A 21,934-nucleotide genomic window follows, 5' to 3' on the forward strand; every position below is an offset into this window, starting at 1 on the left:
AAACATTTTCCACTGGGTTAGACGGCACGGCGATGTTATTTGGACATGGAGTATTCGTAATGCCTCCAATATTATACAATTATACAACAATGTTCCTATTTAGAAGAAAGTACCTACCTACCTAAGGGACGTACCTCAGGTAACGCTGTACCAAACAAGTGAATACCATTACCCGAACTGCGAGGTTTATTTGCGACATCCACAAATTCGAAGCAGGAGCCAGACGTCTAAATAAGTAGGTACTACCTAAGGACGCATTTCCCTATCCACCATCGAGTCTTCCTAATTAGGAAACTACACGGTTCCAGTCCAATCTCCAGAGTACCTTAGGTAGGTAGCAACAATGGATTTGGAACCTCGTCACCTTTTCTGCCCGCGACACCACATGGCAGAAGTACGATTACATTGTCTCTTAGTCTTTATTAGTTGTGCATTGCAATAAAGCGAGCCTCCTGTTTCTGTTGATGTCCTGTGGGCGTCGGTTTCCCGACGTATTCAATTGCAGAGGTCTATTTGTTTGAAAAGGGATTCACCGCCAGCCACATAGGTTCAAAGGATGTTCATCCTTAATACTCTCCTCTTGGCTGTTCTCTCAGTGGCCTATGCCGTCCCATTGACAAATATTACCGGACATGCTGCGGAAGTCTCTCCAGGTATGATAGTCAACAGAGGGAAGACTGGTGAATCTTAGAAGATTAATTCTCATTTCGCTGCCTGGCTTGCATTTTGTTTCCCTATACCTTGTCAAGTATACCGATTCCTATCAACTGACCTTTTCTGTGATAGGTTTGATGTCAGTTCACCCAGCGCTATCTTCCACTGAAGACTTGACCAACGTAACTGTGGATTCGACCTATTACATAACTTGGGATGTTGACTTTTATCCCATCAATTCGTCCATTATAATTGAGCTAAGATACTCCGACAATTCAGCTGGCGACTCAGCATACACTTCGGACAGGACGGAAAATGGCTACGGTTACGTCCCCATCAAGATGCAAAAGGAATGGCTGCAGGGCAAGTTCTACAACAATCTGACCTTGTACATCATCGAGAACAACCCGGAATCGGGTCAGCGAACGAGCTATCGAGAAGGTCCAACGATCACACTGCTGCCAAAGCCTGTGGAGCATTACAAGCCTCCACCACCAACGTCCTTCAACAAGCTGGGTCTTGTTGTTGGCCTACCAATTAGCCTGAGCGTCATTATCCTTGTCGTGGCCGGCCTTTTCTTCGGAATGCGCAAGAGCCGGCAAATTGGATTGGGAAACGTCATGGGCCCCAGGAAGAATGGATACGGGATTCAACAGTCCAAAATCCAGCGCCTTGATTACAGGAGCAAGGACAGCATCAACCGGGGCAGAGTGTATAACACGGATGTCTATACTGACAATCCAAATCATCGGCCAGTCGTCAAGGTTGATACGGAGCTGTGCAACGAAATAGAGAGGACTCGAGGTCATGCTTTTACACACGATGTATCGAATTTTAAGAGCTGGAGTGATTGAACGACAAAAACGACATGGTGGATCATTCTTACGGTTAGTGAGTTTGGAGCATCAAAACATTCAGCATCAATGGCTGTCTTTATGTTGAAACACTTATGGCGGGTTCATTGAGATGAACCGCATTGATCGCTGGAATAGATGGAGAATTGAGCGTGTCTTTTGCAACAGGTTGAGCGGGCTTGTCTGATAATTCATAGTGAGGTCTAGCGGGTCCATTACTCAGCATCAAATCATTCATTGATGAGAGAATTATTATCTATCTGCCTATCAGAAGCAGTTTACTTTCTCTCAAATTGACAGAAAAGAGCAACACCCGGTGGACGACTTGATTTGATAAGCTTAAAGTGCGACTATCCCTATTGGTCCGAGTGCGGAGGGAGAAATCAGACAGTTTTTTCAGCCCTCCGGAGTGAGGGGCTATATTAATTGTTGGCGGTATCTCACATCATGCAGAGGCAGTGACATCTCTGTGAGATCGTGGACTGGAGAGGACACGTCCAGAGTAAGAATTGAGCTTGAATTGATCTCATCCGTGGCGAAACTGCTCGAAGATGATTGTGATGGCTGCTTATTAAAACGGGCTTCTGGACTCGTGGGCGTCGCTGACTCATCTGTGGGCGGCGAAGGCAGCGGTGCCGATGTCGGTAGCTGCACCGGCACGCTTGAGGACCAGCCCTTGCGAGTTGCAGCCAACACACCAATTGAGTGTGAAAGAACCGGACACAAAAGGTGGCAGACGATCGCTAATCTATCCTATAATGGGTGCCATTCCTCACGATCAACAATTGATGAAATTAGGCTGTAGAGAAAACAGGTGCCTTTGGGGATCGATTTTTGCACAGACAATTGGAGGTTCGGCGGTGTCGGATCCCCACCAACGCTGGCCTGTGAAATTTTCCCAGTTCCCCAGTTTCCCGCTTCAGCAAAGAAAAGCGTCTTGTCGAGTCATCATCCATTCCAATTATTATTTCTGGATCGCCCGCCTACAGAGTCCCCGCCTGTGACTCTTTCCTTTTTTTTCCCACTCTTCTGCCTCATAAATTCTGCCTTGAGTCAGTCTCTCTTTGTCTAAAATTTATTTTTTTTTCAAGTAGAATCTGGCCTCCAAGTCTCGTCAAAATTATCTACCTGTGACTTCATCTCCCAACCCCCGCTCCTACACAATGTCATCCGGTGCAGACAACGTGCCCAATGGGCATACAAATGGCGTCAACGGCAATGCCAATGGAGATGGTACACCACTCTGTCTCTTCCATCTCCAGACTCTCATTTCCTTTTGTTTTCACTAACATTGTGCGAAGATATCCCCCCCAAGGAGGGTTTCACCGCCATCCGATCTCGCCAGAACCCTTTCCCGTCCGCAAACCGGAACCCTTACGGTCACAACGCCGGTGTCACTGACTTCCTGAGCAACGTCTCCCGATTCAAGATTATTGAGAGTACTTTGCGGGAGGGTGAGCAATTCGCCAATGCCTTTTTCGACACTCAGAAGAAGATTGAGATTGCCAAGGCTCTGGATGACTTTGGTGTTGACTATGTGAGTCATACCTGGAATTCCGATAGCAATTCCCTTGTCGGATAACTTACTGACGCTGTAAAGATCGAACTTACAAGCCCTTGTGCTTCTGAGCAATCGAGACGCGACTGCGAGGCCATCTGCAAGCTGGGTCTCAAGGCTAAGGTGGGCTGCAATTGATATCACTGTCCATTGGTTATGCAGTCTAACCGAGACGCACAGATCCTGACTCACATCCGATGCCACATGGACGATGCAAGAATAGCCGTGGAGACTGGTGTTGATGGAGTGTAAGTTCTTTTTGGCGCACCTATTTTTGGTGGAAAAATGCGCTGACTGGATCAAGTGACGTTGTCATCGGTACTTCATCATACCTCCGTGAGCACTCTCACGGCAAGGACATGACCTATATCACCAACACCGCTATCGAAGTCATCAACTTCGTCAAGTCCAAGGGCATTGAAGTCCGATTCTCCAGTGAAGACTCCTTCCGGTCTGACCTGGTGGACCTTCTCTCTATCTACTCTGCCGTTGACCAGGTTGGTGTCAACCGTGTTGGTATTGCTGACACGGTCGGTTGCGCATCCCCCCGCCAGGTTTACGAGCTTGTTCGTGTCCTGAGGGGTGTCGTCAAGTGTGACATTGAGTGTCACTTCCACAACGATACTGGCTGTGCCATTGCCAACGCTTACTGCGCTCTGGAAGGTGGTGCCACCCACATTGATACCTCCGTTCTCGGTATTGGTGAGCGTAATGGAATCACCCCTCTTGGTGGTCTGATGGCTCGTATGATGGTGGTCGCCCCCGATTATGTCAAGAACAAGTACAAGCTCCACAAGCTCAAGGAGATTGAGGACCTTGTGGCAGAGGCCGTTCAGGTCAACATTCCTTTCAACAACTACATCACTGGGTTCTGTGCTTTTACCCACAAGGCCGGTATCCACGCCAAGGCCATCCTCAACAACCCAAGCACGTACGAAATCATCAACCCGGCCGATTTCGGCATGACCCGTTATGTCCACTTCGCTTCTCGGCTGACCGGTTGGAACGCGATTAAGTCGCGTGCTCAGCAGCTCAATATTGAGATGACTGATGAGCAATACAAGGAGTGTACCGCTAAGATCAAGGCTCTTGCGGACATTCGACCAATCGCTGTTGATGATGCTGACAGTATCATTCGCGCCTACCACAACAACCTGAAGCTTGGCCAGAACAAGCCTCTGCTCGACCTGACTGAAGAGGAGAAGGCTCAGTTCGAAGCGAAGGAAAAGGAGCTGGCTCAAGAGGCCTAAGTGGTTGATGCGAGTATCACTGCATAGTGTCTTGAAAGCAAAGGGGAAACATAAGAGGGAAAAAAAATGTGACATGCTCTCGTCACCATTTGCCATTGATGCTTTTAGATGAGGATCCATCTTTTTCATGTGCGTTCATGTTATTGGCGAAATCTGGTTGTTGTTATTTCATTATGGGTTGAAAAAAAAGCTGCTCGTTTTGTTTTCTCTTTTTATTATTGTCAAAAAAAGAGACTTGGTGTTTAGAGAGAATGGTCTCTCGCTGCTTGGCGTGTCTGTACATACATGAGACCTACATTGGCAAAAGTGATCATATAAGAAGTCAATCTCATCGACCTTAACCCGATTTAAACAAGTTATATCGTGTCAATTTGCATTAAGAAGGTTATGTCGAACGGCTTGGATAAAGGAGAGCCATAATTTCTTACGTCTGTCACATGCCACAATGATAACAATAGTAATCCGGACTATTATGTCATTATCGGGGGTAGGTAGTACTTGCCTATTGCGGATGCCGCCACTCGCAACACCTCGCAACGCCAACCAGCAAATCATAGCCGAGGCTCCATCCACGGTTACGACTGCCTCCCGACAGCGCCGACGCGATCAATTAAATACTTACCTGCTATTATTAAATACATGCTGTCACCTCCCCATCCAACATCGTTATCCTATTGTCACTCCTTGGGACGCTGGCCTGCTGCCGTTCTGAACCGCTCAGAGATGTTTCTCTTCGCGTAACCTCATTTCTAGTTCTTATATCCTTTGTCACCAATGGCGTCCTCTGTTGTGCCTGCATCTTGGCAGAACAAATTGGGAGGCTCCAGCAAGAATCTGCCGAATGCACTGAACCTGGACTTGTAAGTCAGCTGTTAAGCAGAAATCTTCATCTGGATAGCGCTCTTTGTGATAACGTAACTGCGATGATTGCAAGGCTAATTTCTTGATCTATTTGCAATTAACAGGGTTCGAAACATCGTATTCCTCCTCTTCATCCTGCGATGTTCACGTAAGACCTTCTACTCGTTGCGCGGCTACGGCATCATTGGCAGCATTCGTAACATCTACGCTGCCATCCGCCTCTGGTTGTTCTCGATGGTCCTGCGCGCTCCTGTTGTCCGCAGCCAGGTAGACAAGCAAGTCGTGACGGCTCTCAGCAAACTCGAAGACAAGCTCGTTCCGAAGGGTCCTGAGGTTACCAAGTATTTGACTCTTCCAAAGGAAGGATGGACGCCAGAACAGATTCGCACCGAGCTCGACAAGCTGGCTAGTATGGAACACACGAGGTGGGAAGATGGACGTGTCAGCGGTGCTGTATACCACGGAGGCGAGGACCTGCTAAAGATACAGACGGAGGCCTTTGGAAAATTCGGCGTTGCTAATCCCATCCATCCGGATGTCTTCCCTGGCGTGCGAAAGATGGAGGCTGAAATCGTTGCTATGGTTCGTCAAGCCTCCGAAAGAGGGTAGCAATTGATACTTACTTCGTCCAGGTCCTCGCGTTGTTCAATGGTCCCCCGGATGGGGCTGGGGTGACCACGAGTGGTGGTACGGAATCAATCATTATGGCCTGTTTCGCAGCGCGCCAGAAGGCTTACGCTGAGCGCGGTGTAACGGAGCCAGAAATGTAAGCCCCGTGTCTCTATCCTTTTCCTATAACGTATACTGATGCCCGCAGGATCATTCCTGATACCGCGCATGCTGCTTTCTATAAAGCTTCCCAGTACTTTGGTATCAAGCTTCATCGTGTGCCATGCCCGGCACCAGAATACAAGGTTCATATTCCCTCCGTTCGTCGTCTGATTAATCGAAATACTGTCTTGTTGGTCGGTTCCGCACCCAACTTTCCGCATGGTATCGTTGATGATATCCCGGCTCTGTCCCGGCTGGCAGTCACTTACAAGATTCCCCTTCACGTCGACTGCTGCCTGGGGTCTTTTGTCATTGCTTTCCTCAAGAAAGCGGGTTATCCGTCTCCGTATGAAGATGAGGGAGGGTTCGACTTCCGCCTCCCGGGTGTGACCAGCATCAGTGTAGATACCCACAAGTATGGCTTTGCACCAAAGGGCAACTCCGTCCTTCTGTATCGCAATCGATTGTACCGAAGCTACCAATACTTCATCTACCCAGATTGGTCCGGTGGCGTCTATGCATCGCCTTCAGTCGCCGGGTCGCGGCCGGGCTCTTTGATTGCCGGATGCTGGGCCAGTCTGATGAGTGTGGGAGAATCCGGCTACATCTCCAGCTGCCATGAAATCGTTGGCGCCGCCAAAAAGTTCGAATCCTCAATCCGTGAAGACCCATTGCTGTCAGCAAATCTTGAGGTTATTGGACATCCAATGGTCAGCGTGGTTGCCTTTGCCAGCAAGAACGGAGGCATTGATACATATGACATTGCCGACGCGATGTCGGCTCGAGGGTGGCATCTAAATGCTCTCCAATCACCTCCTGCCATTCACTGTGCATTCACGAAACCCACTGCTGCTGCAGTGGATAAGCTCACTAGCGATCTGATTGAAGTGGTTGGGGAGGAGCTGCAAAAGGCAGAGGAGAGACAGGCACAAGGCAAATCATTCCTGCGACAGCGTGGCGACACCGCCGCATTGTACGGCATAGCCGGAAGCTTACCTGACAAGAGTATTGTCAGTCGATTGGCAGAAGGTTTCCTGGACACGCTTTACAAAGCATGAAAGGCAGTATTGCATTGAGCGCAGCGGTGGTTTCCGTCTAAGGCCGGTGACACCAGTATCGCTGAGTATACTCGTCCTTGTTGTCAATTCTCAGAAGCATTAGTTGTACTCTTGTAACAAACAAGTGATGTATCACCGATGGAAGACGGGAGGTTGTTTACAAAGCGGGTTTGGTGAGCGGCGCGTGGACAGTTTCAGGCCACCAGGAGTAAGGCCATGTTTTAGGGCTGGCATCATACATTTTATTATTAATGGTTTTCCTATTAGAAATCGAAAATGAACCGAATTCATAGCACATTCGTTAAACGCCTTTCCAACCATCTAATGTACACAAGACACGTTCCTATGATACAGTAAAGGCCCACAAGGACTGGTCGATTGATATGCGACTTGTCCACTCCATAAAAAATTCGTCGACGCTGGTTAAGCCCCGGTATGCAAAGAGGGAAAGGCATTTCCGAGAGGCCAACTGAACAGTCTTGCGTCGCTGTGCTTAAAATCGTTGTTTTCTGACGACAGGGTGTTGTAGGTCAAGTCCGCAGTTGATCAATTCGGTTGTATATGCGGCAGGAAAACTTTTCGGTGCAGAGCTCGATAACACTCTCACGTCTCAATGGCCTGGTATAGCAAGATATAGCCATTGTATATTCAGGACCGGTTCATGAAAACCTCTTCTCCCTCCATTCTCTCCCTGAGTATTTCTCAATGTAGTACCCAGGATCCGGTTTCCGTTCCAGGTGCACCTCCTGCTTCGTCTTGGGACGCGGAACCTCCTGTACCGACACCAGCTCCTTCACTTTCATGATCATACCGGCCACGTCGGGCGACACGGGGTGGAAGACTGTGGCCATGCGCTTCTTGAGTCCGAGGGCTTGGAGGACGCCGTGCGTCTTCCGCGGCAGCCCGATTGCCGAGCGCACGAGGGTTATCCGGAAGTAGCTCATTGTTGCAGCTTTAATTGGACTTATTGATGTGGTAGGTGATGTTTATGCCGACAAATGTGTGGGACGAAAGAACGAGGTTGCGGGTTGTGTTGACACTTCTCAGGAGGCCTCCAGATGTGCAGTGTTCTCCGCCAGCGTGATTGGGCTGTAAAAACGCGTGCCAGGATTGTCCTCTAGACCTTCCAATTGACGTGTCACTGCTCTTCTCCTCCACTCCCAGCGTGAACAAAGCGTCAAGACAGCTTGCTTTCTCACAACAGTTTCTTGAGAGCTGACCAGACTCCGTGTTCACAGAAAATTCCCCCACGTCCCAGTGGTCTCTTAGATAAGGCCCAGTCAAAAATAGACTGCTGTCAGTCTTGAATACGGCTGTTCCTTGACGTGAAGAAGAATATTCCCTGAATAATTCATGGCATCTGCAAAGGCCGGGAAAAGCATGACACCGGCAGGATCTCCTCTCAAAGAAGGCGGTGAGTCACGTGCAACCCCGAGGCACGGGCGGTCTGCGTCGTGGACATGGAGCCCCGATTGGAGCTCAGGCAAAGTGGCCGAGCGAGCGGCCGCCATCGAACATCGCATCCGCCAGGCAGAGGCCCAGCCTGTTAGCCCCTGCAAGTCCAAAGTCTGCCCGGATCTACACAAGGACGAGCGATTGGGCAGAGAAGATCTTTATCCTGACAGCGACGAAGTCCTCAAAGCAGCGCAGCCAGAACCGCGGAGCGACAGGTTCCGGCTCGAGACTCCGGCTGAGCGGGAGAGGCTCCTCGCTCCGACTGTTGATACTGGCACATCTGAATTACCGGTTCCCTCAATCGGTCGAGAGGGTATAGAATCTATACTGACACGGGCTGGTTTCGCCATCAAAACCAGGCTATATTCCTTTAGGTCGATCCCATCCTTACGATCTGCACCATTGCAGAGCGCATTGGTCCCGTCCGTCAGTCCGAAGAAAGCCACGCCCATTCCTGCGCGAGGGGTTGAATTATCCGGTCTCAACGACGTTGCAGTTGCCAATTCTGTCAAGGAGCCCATAAAGTACTCCTCGCTCTATCTACGTGCAAGAAACAGACTTTCGCCGATACCATACGGGCCTGATATCTCTAGTCCTTTCCATTGCTCCGACAATATGGCGAAGAATGAGGGATCAGAAAAAGCAGTGGCCATCCCACGGCTCGAGGAGCTTCTGCGTCACCCGGAAGATCTGGACAAGATCCCGGCTCTGAAAGCAGAGTATACGCGCAAGAAAGCCGCCGTGGATGCGCAGCTGAGAGAGGGTTTGAGAGACCAGCTTGAGAGGGTGCAACAGAGTCTCGCCATTCTTAGCGAGGGTCAGCGCCAGGTCTCGAAGACACGCGATGAACTTCAGACAATCGACAAGTTGTGTGCCGAATCACAGACGAATGTGGACGATTTCGCTCAGATTGATAAGCTGGCCAGGATCCAGCGGAATTTCGAGGCGGTGATCATGATGAAAAAGGGACTGGAGAGCTTTAGCGCTGATGTGGCGCAGGCGGAGAGTCTGTTGAGAGAGGATGACGAGGACCTCGAAAACCAACCAAACCTGCTTCGTGCACACATGCTGATTTCCCGCTTGAGGGATTTCCGTGACGAGGCCTTGGATCAGATCCGGAAGGCTAAGGATGCCAGCAGCGAAGCGACTCTGTTGGACTATTTTCAGGGCCTCGATTCAGTTATCGACTGGTTCGACGATCACCTCGGCACGGCATGTATGAACCTGATCCCGCTCGTGCAGTCGGACAACCGCAGCATGGTCGTACGGTTGGCAGTCGTCATCTCAAGAGAAGAGAAAAACGACGAAACAGTCCGGGCATTGCAGGAGGCGCAGAAGGACCATGAAGATCTGGCAAGTCGGTTTAAGTCGATGAACATTGGACCCAAGACCGTCAGAGGCTATAAGGAGAAGTTTTTGCAAGCTATAGAGCTCTATGCGCAGAATCAATTTGATGCGACCAAGGAAGAATTCCTGAGCGACCCAGACAAGCTGGAGAAGAGTTTCAAATGGTTTTTCAACGATCTTTACACGGTTCAGCAGGGCATGCAATCGCTCATGCCGAAGAAATGGAAAATTTACAATACTTACACGAAAATTTATCACCGGATGATGCATGACTTTCTTGTCGGCCTCATTGATGACCCAGAATTGCCGTCGGACAATCTGCTTGCCATCATTCATTGGAGTGAGAAGTACTACAAGAAAATGGCGAAGTTAGGCTGGAAGCAGTCGGACCTGGTCCCCAATATTCTCGATGACCGTGAGCCTGAACTGATCCGCCAATGGCAAAATGTCATACTTAACGCAGTGGACGAATGGATGGAGCGGATCTTTGCCACAGAGAAGAAGGCGCTTGTCGAGAGGACGCCGGACGCACTGGAAACCAATGCGGAGGGATACTTCCGCACCAAGACACTTGGAGACATGTGGCGCATGCTTCATGAGCAGATTCAAGCCGCGTCTGCGTCCGAACGCGCGGATGTGATTGAGGGTGTCATCGACTCCATGTTCCGTGCCTTGAAGGGCCGGCAAACTGCGTGGCAGACCTTGCTGGACGAAGAGTGTGCCAAATACAAGACAGCGAGCCCTGACAATGCGGATGGCCTGCAGCAATTGCAGGACTGGCTGATCGCGGTCGCCAATGACCAGATTGCCTGCATCGACGATAACGAAGAAACGGGCCAGATCGGCTATCTAACGCGTTTCAAGCGCGACCTCGAGCCATTGGTGACACCCAAGTACATGGCTTCGAGGGCAACGCCGGAGCTGGAGGCCCTTCGTGATGGCTATGTCGACCTGAGCACGCACTGTTTGTCTCAATTTGTCAACCTCATCTTCACCGTCGACTTCCGTACCACGCTGCCCGACTTCTTCACGCAGAAATGGTACGGCGAATTTGCAATCAAGCGGATGACGTCGACGTTTGAAGATTACATGTCCGACTACAATTCGGTCCTGCACCCATCACTTATTGATATTCTCGTGGAGGAGCTTTCAGACGTTTTACTCATCCAGTACCTCTCTGCGGTCCGCAACCGGGGCGTCAAGTTCCGCCGTCAGGATCCGTTCACCGAGAAATTCAAGGACGATGTCCTCACTGTGTTTAACTTCTTCCAGAAATACCCGGAGTCGTTCGCGGCCACGATCAAGCAGAAATGGCGGCTGGTCGACTGGCTCGTTCGGCTGCTGGAGGCCGAGAAGGGCGCCGGCGTGGTTTCTGTCTACGAGGCCTTCAAGAACGAGTACTGGGATCTCCACTTGTCATGGGTAGAGGCCGTTCTGCGGACGCGAGACGACTTTGACCGGTCGATGATCAGTTCAATCAAGGCCAAGGCCGCGGAGCTGAATGTCGAGAGAGGTCTGGAGACGATCATGAGTAAAGTGAGGTAGTGTTCTTAACAGGACCGCCTCTAAGAAACGGTCGAAAAGTCCCAGTGCAATGGGACATGGAATTTCTTTTTCTTTTCTTTTTTCCCGTTCTTCTTCGAGTTTCGTTTCTGTCAAGTTCACGAATGGGGTGTATAGGTGACGATCGATAATGACTATAATTAATTAGAAGATCAGATACCTCGGCATGGTATGTATGGTGGGTATATCGGCGCATGAATGTGTATTGCATGGGAATATGGATGGGAAAGGCGTTTGGTTGGCGTCTGGTTAGTTGTGGGTTATTGTATATAATACGATATAATTTTACTGTGAGATAAGGAAAATTAATAAGGTACTGCTGCTATTATTAATCAAGAAAGAAATCCAGAAATGTAATTAAATATCCAGGTTCCCGAGGTATATGTGACATGTTTATAGGTAGAGATCCAAAGCCCCAGGCTCCGGTTAGTCGGGCTGAATTGGCATTCATTCATTCATTCATTCATAGCTGGGATTGTGAGAGCCTCACGCCACCATCGCTACTATCTGTGCTGTCGGTATCAGCATGTTCTTCTTCTTGTCCTGGTATATCTACATCGACCTCTACATCATGATGATCACGTTGCTGTTGCTGTTGTTGCTGCTGTTGCTGCTCCTGCTTATCAAGATCCAACAAGCTCCGTTCCGCAACGATGCGATATTCCTGTCCGAGACGGACTGCAAGGGCATTGTCCTCGTCCGGTGTCCTCGCGCCCATCTCGCAGATGCAGAGTTTCTCGAGAGTGAGGTTTTCGGCCCAGATGAAGGGATATTTCTGCTGTTGTCCTCCGGTCTTCAGTTTCTTGGGAGGGGGGCGGCGAGTATCGTCTTCTTCTTCTCCTCCTTCTACTTCCTCTTCTTCGGAAGTAGTAGACGTTTCCTCCTCTTCTTCGCTGGGAACGGTTATTTGCTGCTCTGTCTCTTCACTCCAATCGGTCGGAAAGGGCCGCGCTTGGGTCCTCGTTTCGTCGAGATAGTAGTCTTTGTAATGGGAGATAATACCCCGGGCATCAAACGTCAGGGGACCGTTCTTACGCTTCTTTTTATTGTTGTTGTTGTTATCATTATTGTCGTTATTGTTATTCTCCCGATGCCGGCCGCGTACGTAGATCGTGTTCACCACCGTAGCATGTAACAAGAGTGGCCTTGGCTTGGGTTTTTTAACCTTTGTTCGATGTCGTTTTCTGTCAGCGCTGGGGGGTGGATCTTCGGCAACGCCTGTGGGAACTTCCTCTAAAAGAGACTGATGGATGGCCGTTTCCTCTGATCTCAGTGCTGAGTCTCCTTCTCCTTCTTTATTTCCCTCTTCTGTCTCACAGACCTCGTCTCGGACATGATTTTTAGCTTTTGACTTTTTGTATTCTCCCTCCAGAAAGCCGGCTTCGAGAAATTTGTCTCGCAACATGACACTGAACGGATATAAGCGAGAAGTAGCATCCACAGGGCTGGCGTATAGGACTGTCGCGGCCTTAGCCTTTGGCAGGGCATGCAGCGATTCTAGAGAGACCGAAAGCGGCTCCAGTGGCCGTTTTTGTGGCGTTGGTTCAGCGGGGGCTACCAACACAGGCTGTTGAAGAAGGGGAATGTCTTCTTCTTCCTTCACCTCTGAAGTCGCTGGCGGTTCCGAGTCGGGGCCGTCTGGGTTCGTCGGCGTCACCAGAGGACGGCCTTTGCGTGGAAGTCTTCTCGCCTGCGCCTCTGCTTCTCGCAGCATGGATGCCAGATCCAATGAATGCAGCAGCTCCACAGCTGCCTCCAGACGTTCAGGTGTTGTCAGACTCATCACCCCCAGAGTGAGATGCAGCGTACCGACCGGTCGAATAGCAGCATCTGGGAAGAGTGGTGGTCGGGGCTTCAATGGATGATCATTCGCTGTTTTGGGCCGCAGCGGGATTGCCGCCTGAAATTTGGCCAGGGATGCCTCCAACTGGGGCAAAGAAGTCTCATTCACGAGCGGAAAGCAAAGAAAGTGGGTGAGAGGCGGTCGTTTCTCCTTTTTAGTGGCGTTATGTGCAGATTGTGTTTGTTCCGACATGATTGATGGCAGCCGAAAGACGGCACAAGATATGGATAAAGAGCTTGAAAATAGGATAGCAGACCCCCGAAACCGGGGGTACTTCATGGGAGCAATAAGTACAGTGTAGTTGAAAATAGAGAAACGAATAGGAAGACGATATCAAGTCGCGATTCAGAAATTCGGCTATGATTTTGCGCTTCGAAGAGTCATTAGCGTGATAAAATATCAAAGCCGTAGACACTGGTGATAGAATATAACCATCGAGAAAAAGAAAACACAATATATAACGAATGAAGAATAAAAAAATATCTTTGTGTTTTCAAAAGGGGCCCATGTTCATGCGAGTTATGAACAAGAAGCTAGGTAGAGAGTACGGACAAGATTAAAGCAAGCTAGCTGCGGCGCGCCGGATGATGGCATCATCATCTCCACAGCTTTGTCTTTGCCGGCGCAGATTCAATTCTCCCTGCCCACGCATCGCCAATTCCTTATACCTCCTTTTAACAACAAGACTCAACTCTCTTCCGTTGATTTTATTTTCTTTTTCCAGAAACATTCGTTAATATCGTTCATCATGCTTTCGCGAACGCCACGAGCCATCACTTCTACAATCCCGTCCCTCCGTGTCTGTCGCCGCGCCTCGGTCTCGACGACACCGGCAGCTCGCCAATTCCAGTCGAAACAGGCCCGAGCCATCTCATCTGCCTCGTCGCAGGGGCGGCGGCTTCGTCGGAGCTTCCATTCGACGCCTGCAGCCCGCAAGGGCATCACGCCCGGCCCGTCCGATCCAACTCCTCCAAAACCTCAATCGAGCCGAGTCGCAGGCGGCGCAGTCCATGTAGTAGAGCCAACACCATTGACGGACAATCAGTATCACGAGTATGCCGAACATTACTTGAACGTACTGCTAGCGGAGGTGGAAAGGGCGCAGGAGGAGGAAGGCTCGGAGCTTGAGGCAGAGTATAGCGTACGTCAAGAGCTTCGTTCTCTAACCAGTTTTGCAGTTTGCCGTCAAAAAATGGTCGCGATTGAGTAAGGACTTACGCTAACTGTATCTCCTATAGTCCGGCGTCCTCAACATCATCGCCCCAGGCGTTGGCACCTACGTCCTCAACAAGCAGCCCCCCAACAAGCAGATCTGGCTGAGCTCTCCCATCTCCGGGCCGAAGCGCTACGACTGGGTCGTCCAGGGCGATCAGATGCACGAGAAGCAGGATACTCGGGGGACCCTGAACGGACAATGGATCTATCTTCGGGACGGGTCCAATCTCACGGACCTGCTGAACAAGGAGCTTTCAATAAGTCTCCCAAAAGATATCTACTCTGAGAAGGAAGACTAGTGATCATCCAGGAAGTAAATAATAACACAACGGAAGGGGAAAAAATATATATATTTGGCATATCTGAGATCGTGGATACAGGGTTTATGAAGATTTATGTATATTAGATAAAGTGAATTTGATTCAAGATAGTAAATTTTCATCGATTTTTTTTCCTTCGATTTCCGCAGTGGCGTATATTGCGCTATGAGCAGACGCAACTATCCTTCTTTCCTAAGCCCTCCTCATATCGAATTCTGTGTCGCTTCCCCTCCAGAACCAGGGTACCAGCCAACTGAAAATGCGGAGATCCCATCTTCCAGATGAATAATATTCTCATTCTGAAACTGTCGATATACGGAGACGCCGTGATTCGCACAATTTTCAGTCCCGGGTGTGGACCGGATGGAGAGTCCGCGTACTCTGAATAGAATCCAAGAGTTGGCTAGGTGGAGGGCGTCTGTGATAAGAGAGCTCTTCAGACGCCAGCAGATAGTGTTTATCCATCAAAAAAATCCCTCTGTCATTCGAGATATTCTCGAGCCAAACAGGAAGGATCCTCGCAATCTGGAACATGGTTCCTAGACTCGCGTGCCACGCTATGGGAGATCGCATCACCCCCACTTGATTGATTCATCAGATAGAGGTGCATATAGTTGTCTCCTTTGCGATCCAAGACTTGTTTGGTTTTGGCTTCCCCTTTACGCCTGAACGGCTATCTGAGAAGGCGCCTTCTGCTGCTCCGAATCGTCTTTTGGAAGATCACTCTGATAAAACAAAGAAGTGTCAGCACAGAAAACAAAACGATATGCAATGAAGAAATGGCATCTTACATGGTCAAAAATCACCCGGATCATCAGACTGCAGCTCGGACAGACAGCGATGTCCTGGCCATCGCGGAGGTCGGCGATGGCAATCTCGAACCGATCGCCACACGGACAAGGGTAGTGATAGATCTGGAGGTTGGGATCGAAGGTCATATCTTCGATCTCGATCTCGTCGTAAATGGAGATGTTATCGTCCGCCATGGCTTAAACTTTTTTTTTTTGGCTCACTGTTTTTTGGTTTCGGCTCGTGAATGTCAAGTTGCGCGGGGTTAATAGCGGGGTCGCGGAATCGATGAAAAAAGTTCCGACTAACAGGGCTGCGAACGGGCGTGTTGGAGCCGGTTGAACGTGAATAAATCCTTGCTGCTGATTATTCAGGTTTCAGAATGTCACGACGAACTTTGTGCAAGATGGATGGGTGAGATTGTGAGATTGAACAAGTCCGACGACATCGCCACCGCGGGAAACTTCGTCTCGCCACGTGACCAACTATGGGGAAAGCTTGGTCATGCCTCTATACAATTTCTAATGCGATGTTTCATCGATACTCGAGGACTAATAGGAAAGGGAGGAGAATCATTTACTTCATGAGAAATTAAAGACGCCTATATATTAATCCAACGATCTATCCCACATCCTCCAGATTCAAAGACTGAATTCATAGACATATGGGTATCAACACGAGATAATATTAAACACGAAAAACCATCCAGGGTGGAGTATCAAAAACACTAACCCCCTAATCTCTTCATCTCCATCTTGATGGTTTCGACTTCTTTAACCAGGGCACCGTACCGACGTGCTATGTCAACCATAGCTCCTGATGTAGCTTTACCACCCCTACTCATTCGGCTGGCCGCTCCCTCGTCGGTACTAGCCCCATCACCATTCTTCTGGCCGAGATCAGCGGCTTCATAAGCTTCTAACGCCTGAGTCGCAATCTTTTGTTTCTCCTCAAGTCGCAGTCGAGTCTCCCGTAGGTGTTCGCGGTAATTATTAAGAGCTGCAACTGTCTCCGGTGTGTATATGGTTGCAAGGGTCTCGAGCTTCATCACTCTGAATGACAGCAGATGTCAGAATCTCCGCCAGCAATTGTCCACTCGAAGCCCGACATTGAGCTCGAGAAGGCAAAACTAAAGGGGGTAAATGAGAACATACCTAGTCTTGCCCTCCATTCCCTCTGCAACTGTTGCCAAATGCTCTGCCTGGGCCTTTGACGCCCGAGACAACGCTCCATGTTTCGTTCGTTCCAAGAGAACAACGATGTGTTCCATAACTTCTGCACGCGCCGCCATAACGGCTGCTGCAGTCACCGCCATCTGTCTCCGTGACGCCGGAAGTTCAGAAATCTGAAGGGTGCGAAGTCGGCGCTGCCTGTCGGAGAGCTGTGAGGAGAGAGACGGTTCAGATACTCGTGCCCGTGCGCGAGACCGTGATTGATTAGCAAATGGCACATCTGAAGACGAGCTGGCTGAACCAGAATTCGTCACAGCATCTGCAATCGCTCGAAGGCTGTCGAGATTCAAAGAGAGCAAGTCTGAGAGATGTGGTATCAAGGTACGAATACTGGAACGAAAGTCATTGATGTCCTGATCGAGGAGAGATTGATTTCCATCGTCTCCTGAGCTATCATTATCGAGTTCGTTGAGCGGGGTTTGGGACTCCAAGAACAGAGAGATTATCGCAACAGTATCTCGTAGCTTTTTCGGTCACGGTCAGCGAGAAGACCCCCAACTAAAAGTTATCACTTTCTCACTCCTCCACATGACCACATTCCTCGCCAGTCGTTCACCGCAGCCACTTGTAGGAGTGGCGGAAAGACGGCCCGGAGTATACTCACTTCATCTGGTAAGCTACTTCGCGAATCCAGCGCGATTTGCCTTGTCGCCCGTTTCAGGATCTGCTTCTTTGCATGTCGTATTCGACAAGCCCTCAGTTCCTGCAAACAGCAATACATCATCCCAATCAGCGTCGATCCGTTGTCACAAGTCGTGGCGCGGCATAGAGCTCGCTATGGCTGGACGTACCTCCGCAACGGCCCTCCGCGTCCGGTCGTTGTCATCAGCCCGTGTCGTTCCATCTGGGTTTAGGAGGTTATTCGTCAAATGCTGATGGAGTCTTTTAAATTGTGGATTGTTATCGAGAACAGCCGGGTCGCATGGCGGTATCATGCTGTTGACGGTACTGTTTGTGATTGCGGCTCGATCTCACTATAGATTGCGGTTATCAGTTAGTCGTAAACAACGAAGTCCATTAGTCACGTGGCAGATAGAATCAATGCAACATTATTACTAGTTACGGAGTATGACTATCTACGTAATTTCATACACCTCTCCTGTCCACTAACCTTATCAACCATTACTGACAAGGCACAAGTCCAATTTTACAGGGCAAGATACTGAGACCTCAACATTAGAGAACTGTCCTTTTCACATTTTCATATTCATAATCATACAATGTGCTTCCATCTCTGGCATTTGCATCCTCAAAGATACCATAAGCCGAAGACTGAATCCCTTTCATCATAACCCAGCCACAGCTCGTATGTCAACCCCCATACGACTTTAAATCTGCAGCTTCCGACCACAATAAGAAAAAAAAAAGGTGCAAACAAGTACAAAGCGGGGTAGCTGAGAAGGCAAAAGGAATAAGAAATCATTGCCGAATTCCCACGAAGACCGTTCAGGATCAAAATAGAAGCGCTGACCTGACGCTTAGATAGCGACTCGGTAAGATAGGGACATGAAACGTTAGAGCCAGGCACAAAGCAACCATCCAAGCCAGCCATCATTCTCGTCTAGTCATCGCATTGAAAAGACAAAATTCAAAGGCAGAGAAGCCAGAATGACGGGTGAGAAAAAAAATATATACAAGTACAATGGAAAAGCAATGAATCCTTGGCTGTCAGTCGACAGGCATTGCTTCCCAGAGACAAAAAGGAATGGCAACACCCGCAACGAACAGCAGGGTCCACCAAGAAATTATTTCGATTAATATGGGTTCAGCAAGAAGGCGAAAACAGGACGCTGGCATCTTGCAAGAGCCGTCGAGAACGCTAGGTAACCGCAGGAATAACCAGACGCAGGCCAAATAAAACAAAGGGACAAAACCGCAGCCAAAGAACAGGCTAGCATTTACTCCTCTTCGCTTTCTTCCGAGTCGTCGTCTGAGTCATCACTGCTTTCGACATTGTTCTCAACGGAAGGCACTGGGTCTGGAGAACGGGCTGCAGCTCCCTGGAATCGTGACAGGCTACCCTCAAGCATGTTAATCTGAGCTTCCTGTTCATACTTGCTCATGGGTTTGTTCTTCTTGGGCTTAGACGAAACTGCTGACGGAACAGGAGGCGGCGCTGGTTGCTCTTCTTCTTCAAGAACATGCGGGGCGTTCTTCTTGACGAACTTCAGAAGCATCACCAGAACTTCGTTAGGCAGCTCGTCAATATCAAGCTCAATCTCGGTCTCTTGGATACCCTAAATACCTGTCAGCGTCTGCAACAGCCAGAAGAAACAGCATAGACACGAAACATACCTTTAGAGATGGAACGTTGTTCTGGATGATCTTGAGAGCCTCCTGCATTTTCTTGTCTGGAAGACTGCTGATACCGTTGGAGATGATCTGCTTCTCCTGATACGTAACCCAATGCTGCTTTTCAGGTTTCCCACTCTTCGAGACTTTCTTGTCTTTCTTGCTCAGTCCCTTCTTGGAATCCTTCTTGCCTGTCTTAGATTTGCCGGATTTCTTCGAGGCGGGCGGTGTCTTTTTCTTTTTCGCGGTGATGGCCTCGACCTGCTTCGACATCTCTGCGATCTGCCTCTGAAGCATTTGCAATTTCTCCTGATCGGCGTCATCATCGCTGTCTTCTGCCTCGTCCTCGCTCTCCTCATCGGAAGAAGCACTGTGATGGCCCGCATTGGGATCATGCATCTCAAGCCAACGAGCCTTTTGAGCCCACTTAGCCTCAAAGACCTCTTCAAGCTTCTTGCCAGCCATGTAAGTGGGGTCTCCAGGGATGTTGAATTTGAAGCAATTCTTGAAGATCTGACGCATGTCAACCTCCATTTCCTTGGCATTCTCGTACTGACCGGTCTTGAGCTTGGTCTGGACAGTCGACAGGTCCATAGGCTTCTTGATGATATTATGGTAAGTCGGGATGTTCAGAGCGACAGGGTCGACAGGATAGTAGAAAGGCGCCGCGATATTGTAGTATTTCGGCTTATGGAGCTCATCCAGGACCTCCTGGCAGAACTTCAGCTCCCATTGATATTTCTTCTTCTTCGGCTTGGAAGCATATGGCAGATCGCGTTTGGGTGGGTGAATGGAACGCTTGGGGCGACCGTCCGCATTCGTGGAGTCGCGACGAATCAGCGGCAGGCCCTCGGGTCCCAGGGCGAAGGTGGTGCTTTGCGGCGAGGTGGCGTTCTGCCGCTGGGCGGTCTGGCCACCGGTGGACCGTGATTCACGGCGCGCAGCAGGGGCTTTGGCCGCCGCACCCTTCTTTGGTTTCTTCTCCTCCACCTCATCAGGCTTCGGAAGATTCGCCATCTGCTTCTCGAAGGTGGCCTTCAGCCGCAGTCCCTCCTGACTCACGAGGTGTTCAGGACCGTTGAACGTCACCGCATTCTGGACCATCAAGTTGAAGTCATCGACCAAGGCGTCAACAGTTTCATACTGACCGCCCTTGAGCTTCTTCTCAATAGTCGAGAGGTCCATAGGACGAGTGATGATCGAGGGGTAGGTGGGGATGTTCATCTTGACAGGATCGACGGGCTCTCTGAAGAAACGAGCATCATGCATGCGTTTCAGGCTGGTGATGCACTTCGTCAGGAACTTGTGCTGCACCTTAGTAATACTTGAACCCTCTGCCGAGGGTTCAGCCGGCGGATTTGTAGTCGTAGGGGCATCAGGAACTTTGAACGTGGACGCCTCAGGCGCGTCGCCGTTGGTTTTGGTTCGCTTAGCTGCAGGCTCCTCGCCTGGATCAACATCCCGCTCTCTCTGCACCTTAACTGGAGAAGGTTGCGCGTCCGTCATGGCCTGATCAGCAGGGCGTGAAACAGACTCAGTTGCCTCCTTGCTGGTCAAAGTCTCAGAAGAAGAGTCAGGCTTAGTGGTTGATGAAGGATGATGAGGGAGGGTCGTAGACGCGTCTTGCTGAGGGTTTTGTTCTGAGTCTTGCATGATGACATCAGCAGAGGTTGATTCTGCCGAGGGCGCGGCTTGCAAGGCGGGGCCGTTCTCTGTCATCGCGTCGTCCGATGCAGCAAGGTTGTTTGAGGGTTCTGCAGATTTTGAATCTGGAGAGTTAGTGGGGGGGTTATTAACCCCAGGATCCACGGAAACTGCCGGTGTTTCTGAGGTGGCGTCGGTTGTCCGAGAGACGGGCTGAGCCGACGAGACTTCGCCCAAGGAAGGCTGAGCACCCGTTGCTGGAGATTTGGAAGACGAGTCAGATGCGAGAGCTTCGTCCTTCACTGTGGCGCCATTTGGGAGTGGCGTCTGGCTGGCACTGTGCCCATTCACTGCAGGAGACAGCTCTTTGACGCTCACAGCAGCATCATTGACTGTAGCATTGACCTGCTTTTCTTGTAAATCTGCCTTCCCATTTGGGAGCGAGTCAGGCGATCTGAGCAAATGGTCAGCGCATGGATGTTTATATAAGACTCATCAAACAAGGAAAGCGCGTTCAAGACATGGAAGAAAGGAAGCCATGAGACATAAAGAAGCAAGACATACATACCTGTTGACTGCAGAATCAACCGACACATCAGTCAAGACCGGCGTCGTGTGAGGCTTTTCCTCCTTGAGAACTGAAGCCCCCTCGGGGGGTGGAGTTGCCATAGTGACTTCGCAAACGGGTCCGGCACGGACCAAAATACAGGATCTAACAATCAATAGAGGACGTGGGAGTAGCAGCGGCTATCCGGAACTTAAGGGAGCGACAACGCAATAATGAACTGAAAATACTCTGTGCTATCACAGACTAAGATTGGATTCCTTCGTCGGCCAGACACCACCGAATTAGTTCACAGGAAGCAGGTGATTGAGGGATGAGGTCCCACACAACAGTCGTCCTCTCTTGGGAGAAGGGTGTCGACGCCCGAGAATGTCCACCTGCAGGTAAGTCGCAGTAAAAATACAGGAATAGATACGCGACTCAAAGTAGAAAATGCGATGGAGGCGAGTCTTTTATATTGCCAAGACAGTTAAAGGTCACGTGAGGGGCAAGGTGATGACTAAGTGGGAGCGGCGAGGACAGCGGGAAAGGCCAAGAAAAGAAAAGATGGAAATAAAGAAGAATAAAAAAGAGGCCGGAAAGCGCCGAGACTCCCGCTCGCTTTAAAAATCAGAAGCGAGCCTCGACAGGTGTAAGCCAAGACCGACGGTAGTCAGGTGACCC

The 21,934-nt window shown here is 49.9% G+C and overlaps 8 protein-coding genes across 8 annotated transcripts; 5 read left to right on the forward strand and 3 right to left on the reverse strand.

Annotated features, from left to right (window-relative positions):
- Nucleotides 1–556: 556 nt before the first annotated feature.
- T310_6558 (uncharacterized protein) lies at nt 557–1,508 on the forward strand (the record flags this gene model as incomplete). Its single annotated transcript, XM_013470618.1, has 2 exons — nt 557–653; nt 787–1,508. 2 exons carry the CDS (start codon nt 557–559, stop codon nt 1,506–1,508), a joined length of 819 nt encoding a protein of 272 aa, XP_013326072.1.
- Nucleotides 1,509–2,671: 1,163 nt separating this feature from the next.
- On the forward strand, nt 2,672–4,316 carry T310_6559 (Homocitrate synthase; the record flags this gene model as incomplete). Its single annotated transcript, XM_013470619.1, has 5 exons — nt 2,672–2,741; nt 2,810–3,045; nt 3,109–3,189; nt 3,229–3,314; nt 3,371–4,316. The coding sequence occupies 5 exons, from the start codon at nt 2,672–2,674 to the stop codon at nt 4,314–4,316; spliced, it is 1,419 nt and encodes a 472-aa protein (XP_013326073.1).
- A 774-nt stretch (nt 4,317–5,090) lies between these two features.
- Nucleotides 5,091–7,006, forward strand: T310_6560 (Sphinganine-1-phosphate aldolase; the record flags this gene model as incomplete). The annotated part of the gene is made up of 4 exons (XM_013470620.1): nt 5,091–5,176; nt 5,282–5,759; nt 5,810–5,943; nt 5,995–7,006. 4 exons carry the CDS (start codon nt 5,091–5,093, stop codon nt 7,004–7,006), a joined length of 1,710 nt encoding a protein of 569 aa, XP_013326074.1.
- A 1,380-nt stretch (nt 7,007–8,386) lies between these two features.
- T310_6561 (Exocyst complex component Sec6) lies at nt 8,387–11,353 on the forward strand (the record flags this gene model as incomplete). The annotated part of the gene is made up of 1 exon (XM_013470621.1): nt 8,387–11,353. One exon carries the CDS (start codon nt 8,387–8,389, stop codon nt 11,351–11,353), a length of 2,967 nt encoding a protein of 988 aa, XP_013326075.1.
- Nucleotides 11,354–11,834: 481 nt separating this feature from the next.
- T310_6562 (uncharacterized protein) lies at nt 11,835–13,406 on the reverse strand (the record flags this gene model as incomplete). The annotated part of the gene is made up of 1 exon (XM_013470622.1): nt 11,835–13,406. One exon carries the CDS (start codon nt 13,404–13,406, stop codon nt 11,835–11,837), a length of 1,572 nt encoding a protein of 523 aa, XP_013326076.1.
- Nucleotides 13,407–13,962: 556 nt separating this feature from the next.
- On the forward strand, nt 13,963–14,728 carry T310_6563 (Mitochondrial chaperone Frataxin; the record flags this gene model as incomplete). The annotated part of the gene is made up of 2 exons (XM_013470623.1): nt 13,963–14,355; nt 14,453–14,728. 2 exons carry the CDS (start codon nt 13,963–13,965, stop codon nt 14,726–14,728), a joined length of 669 nt encoding a protein of 222 aa, XP_013326077.1.
- Nucleotides 14,729–15,408: 680 nt separating this feature from the next.
- T310_6564 (Uncharacterized protein) lies at nt 15,409–17,893 on the reverse strand (the record flags this gene model as incomplete). The annotated part of the gene is made up of 7 exons (XM_013470624.1): nt 15,409–15,474; nt 15,541–15,737; nt 16,271–16,590; nt 16,693–17,234; nt 17,375–17,473; nt 17,562–17,642; nt 17,882–17,893. 7 exons carry the CDS (start codon nt 17,891–17,893, stop codon nt 15,409–15,411), a joined length of 1,317 nt encoding a protein of 438 aa, XP_013326078.1.
- Nucleotides 17,894–18,668: 775 nt separating this feature from the next.
- On the reverse strand, nt 18,669–21,375 carry T310_6565 (Transcription regulator BDF1; the record flags this gene model as incomplete). Its single annotated transcript, XM_013470625.1, has 3 exons — nt 18,669–19,007; nt 19,066–21,160; nt 21,275–21,375. 3 exons carry the CDS (start codon nt 21,373–21,375, stop codon nt 18,669–18,671), a joined length of 2,535 nt encoding a protein of 844 aa, XP_013326079.1.
- Nucleotides 21,376–21,934: the final 559 nt, after the last annotated feature.

The sequence above is a fragment of the Rasamsonia emersonii genome, assembly GCF_000968595.1.
Source record: "Rasamsonia emersonii CBS 393.64 chromosome Unknown ctg1118621760422, whole genome shotgun sequence".
NCBI lineage: Eukaryota > Fungi > Ascomycota > Eurotiomycetes > Eurotiales > Trichocomaceae > Rasamsonia > Rasamsonia emersonii.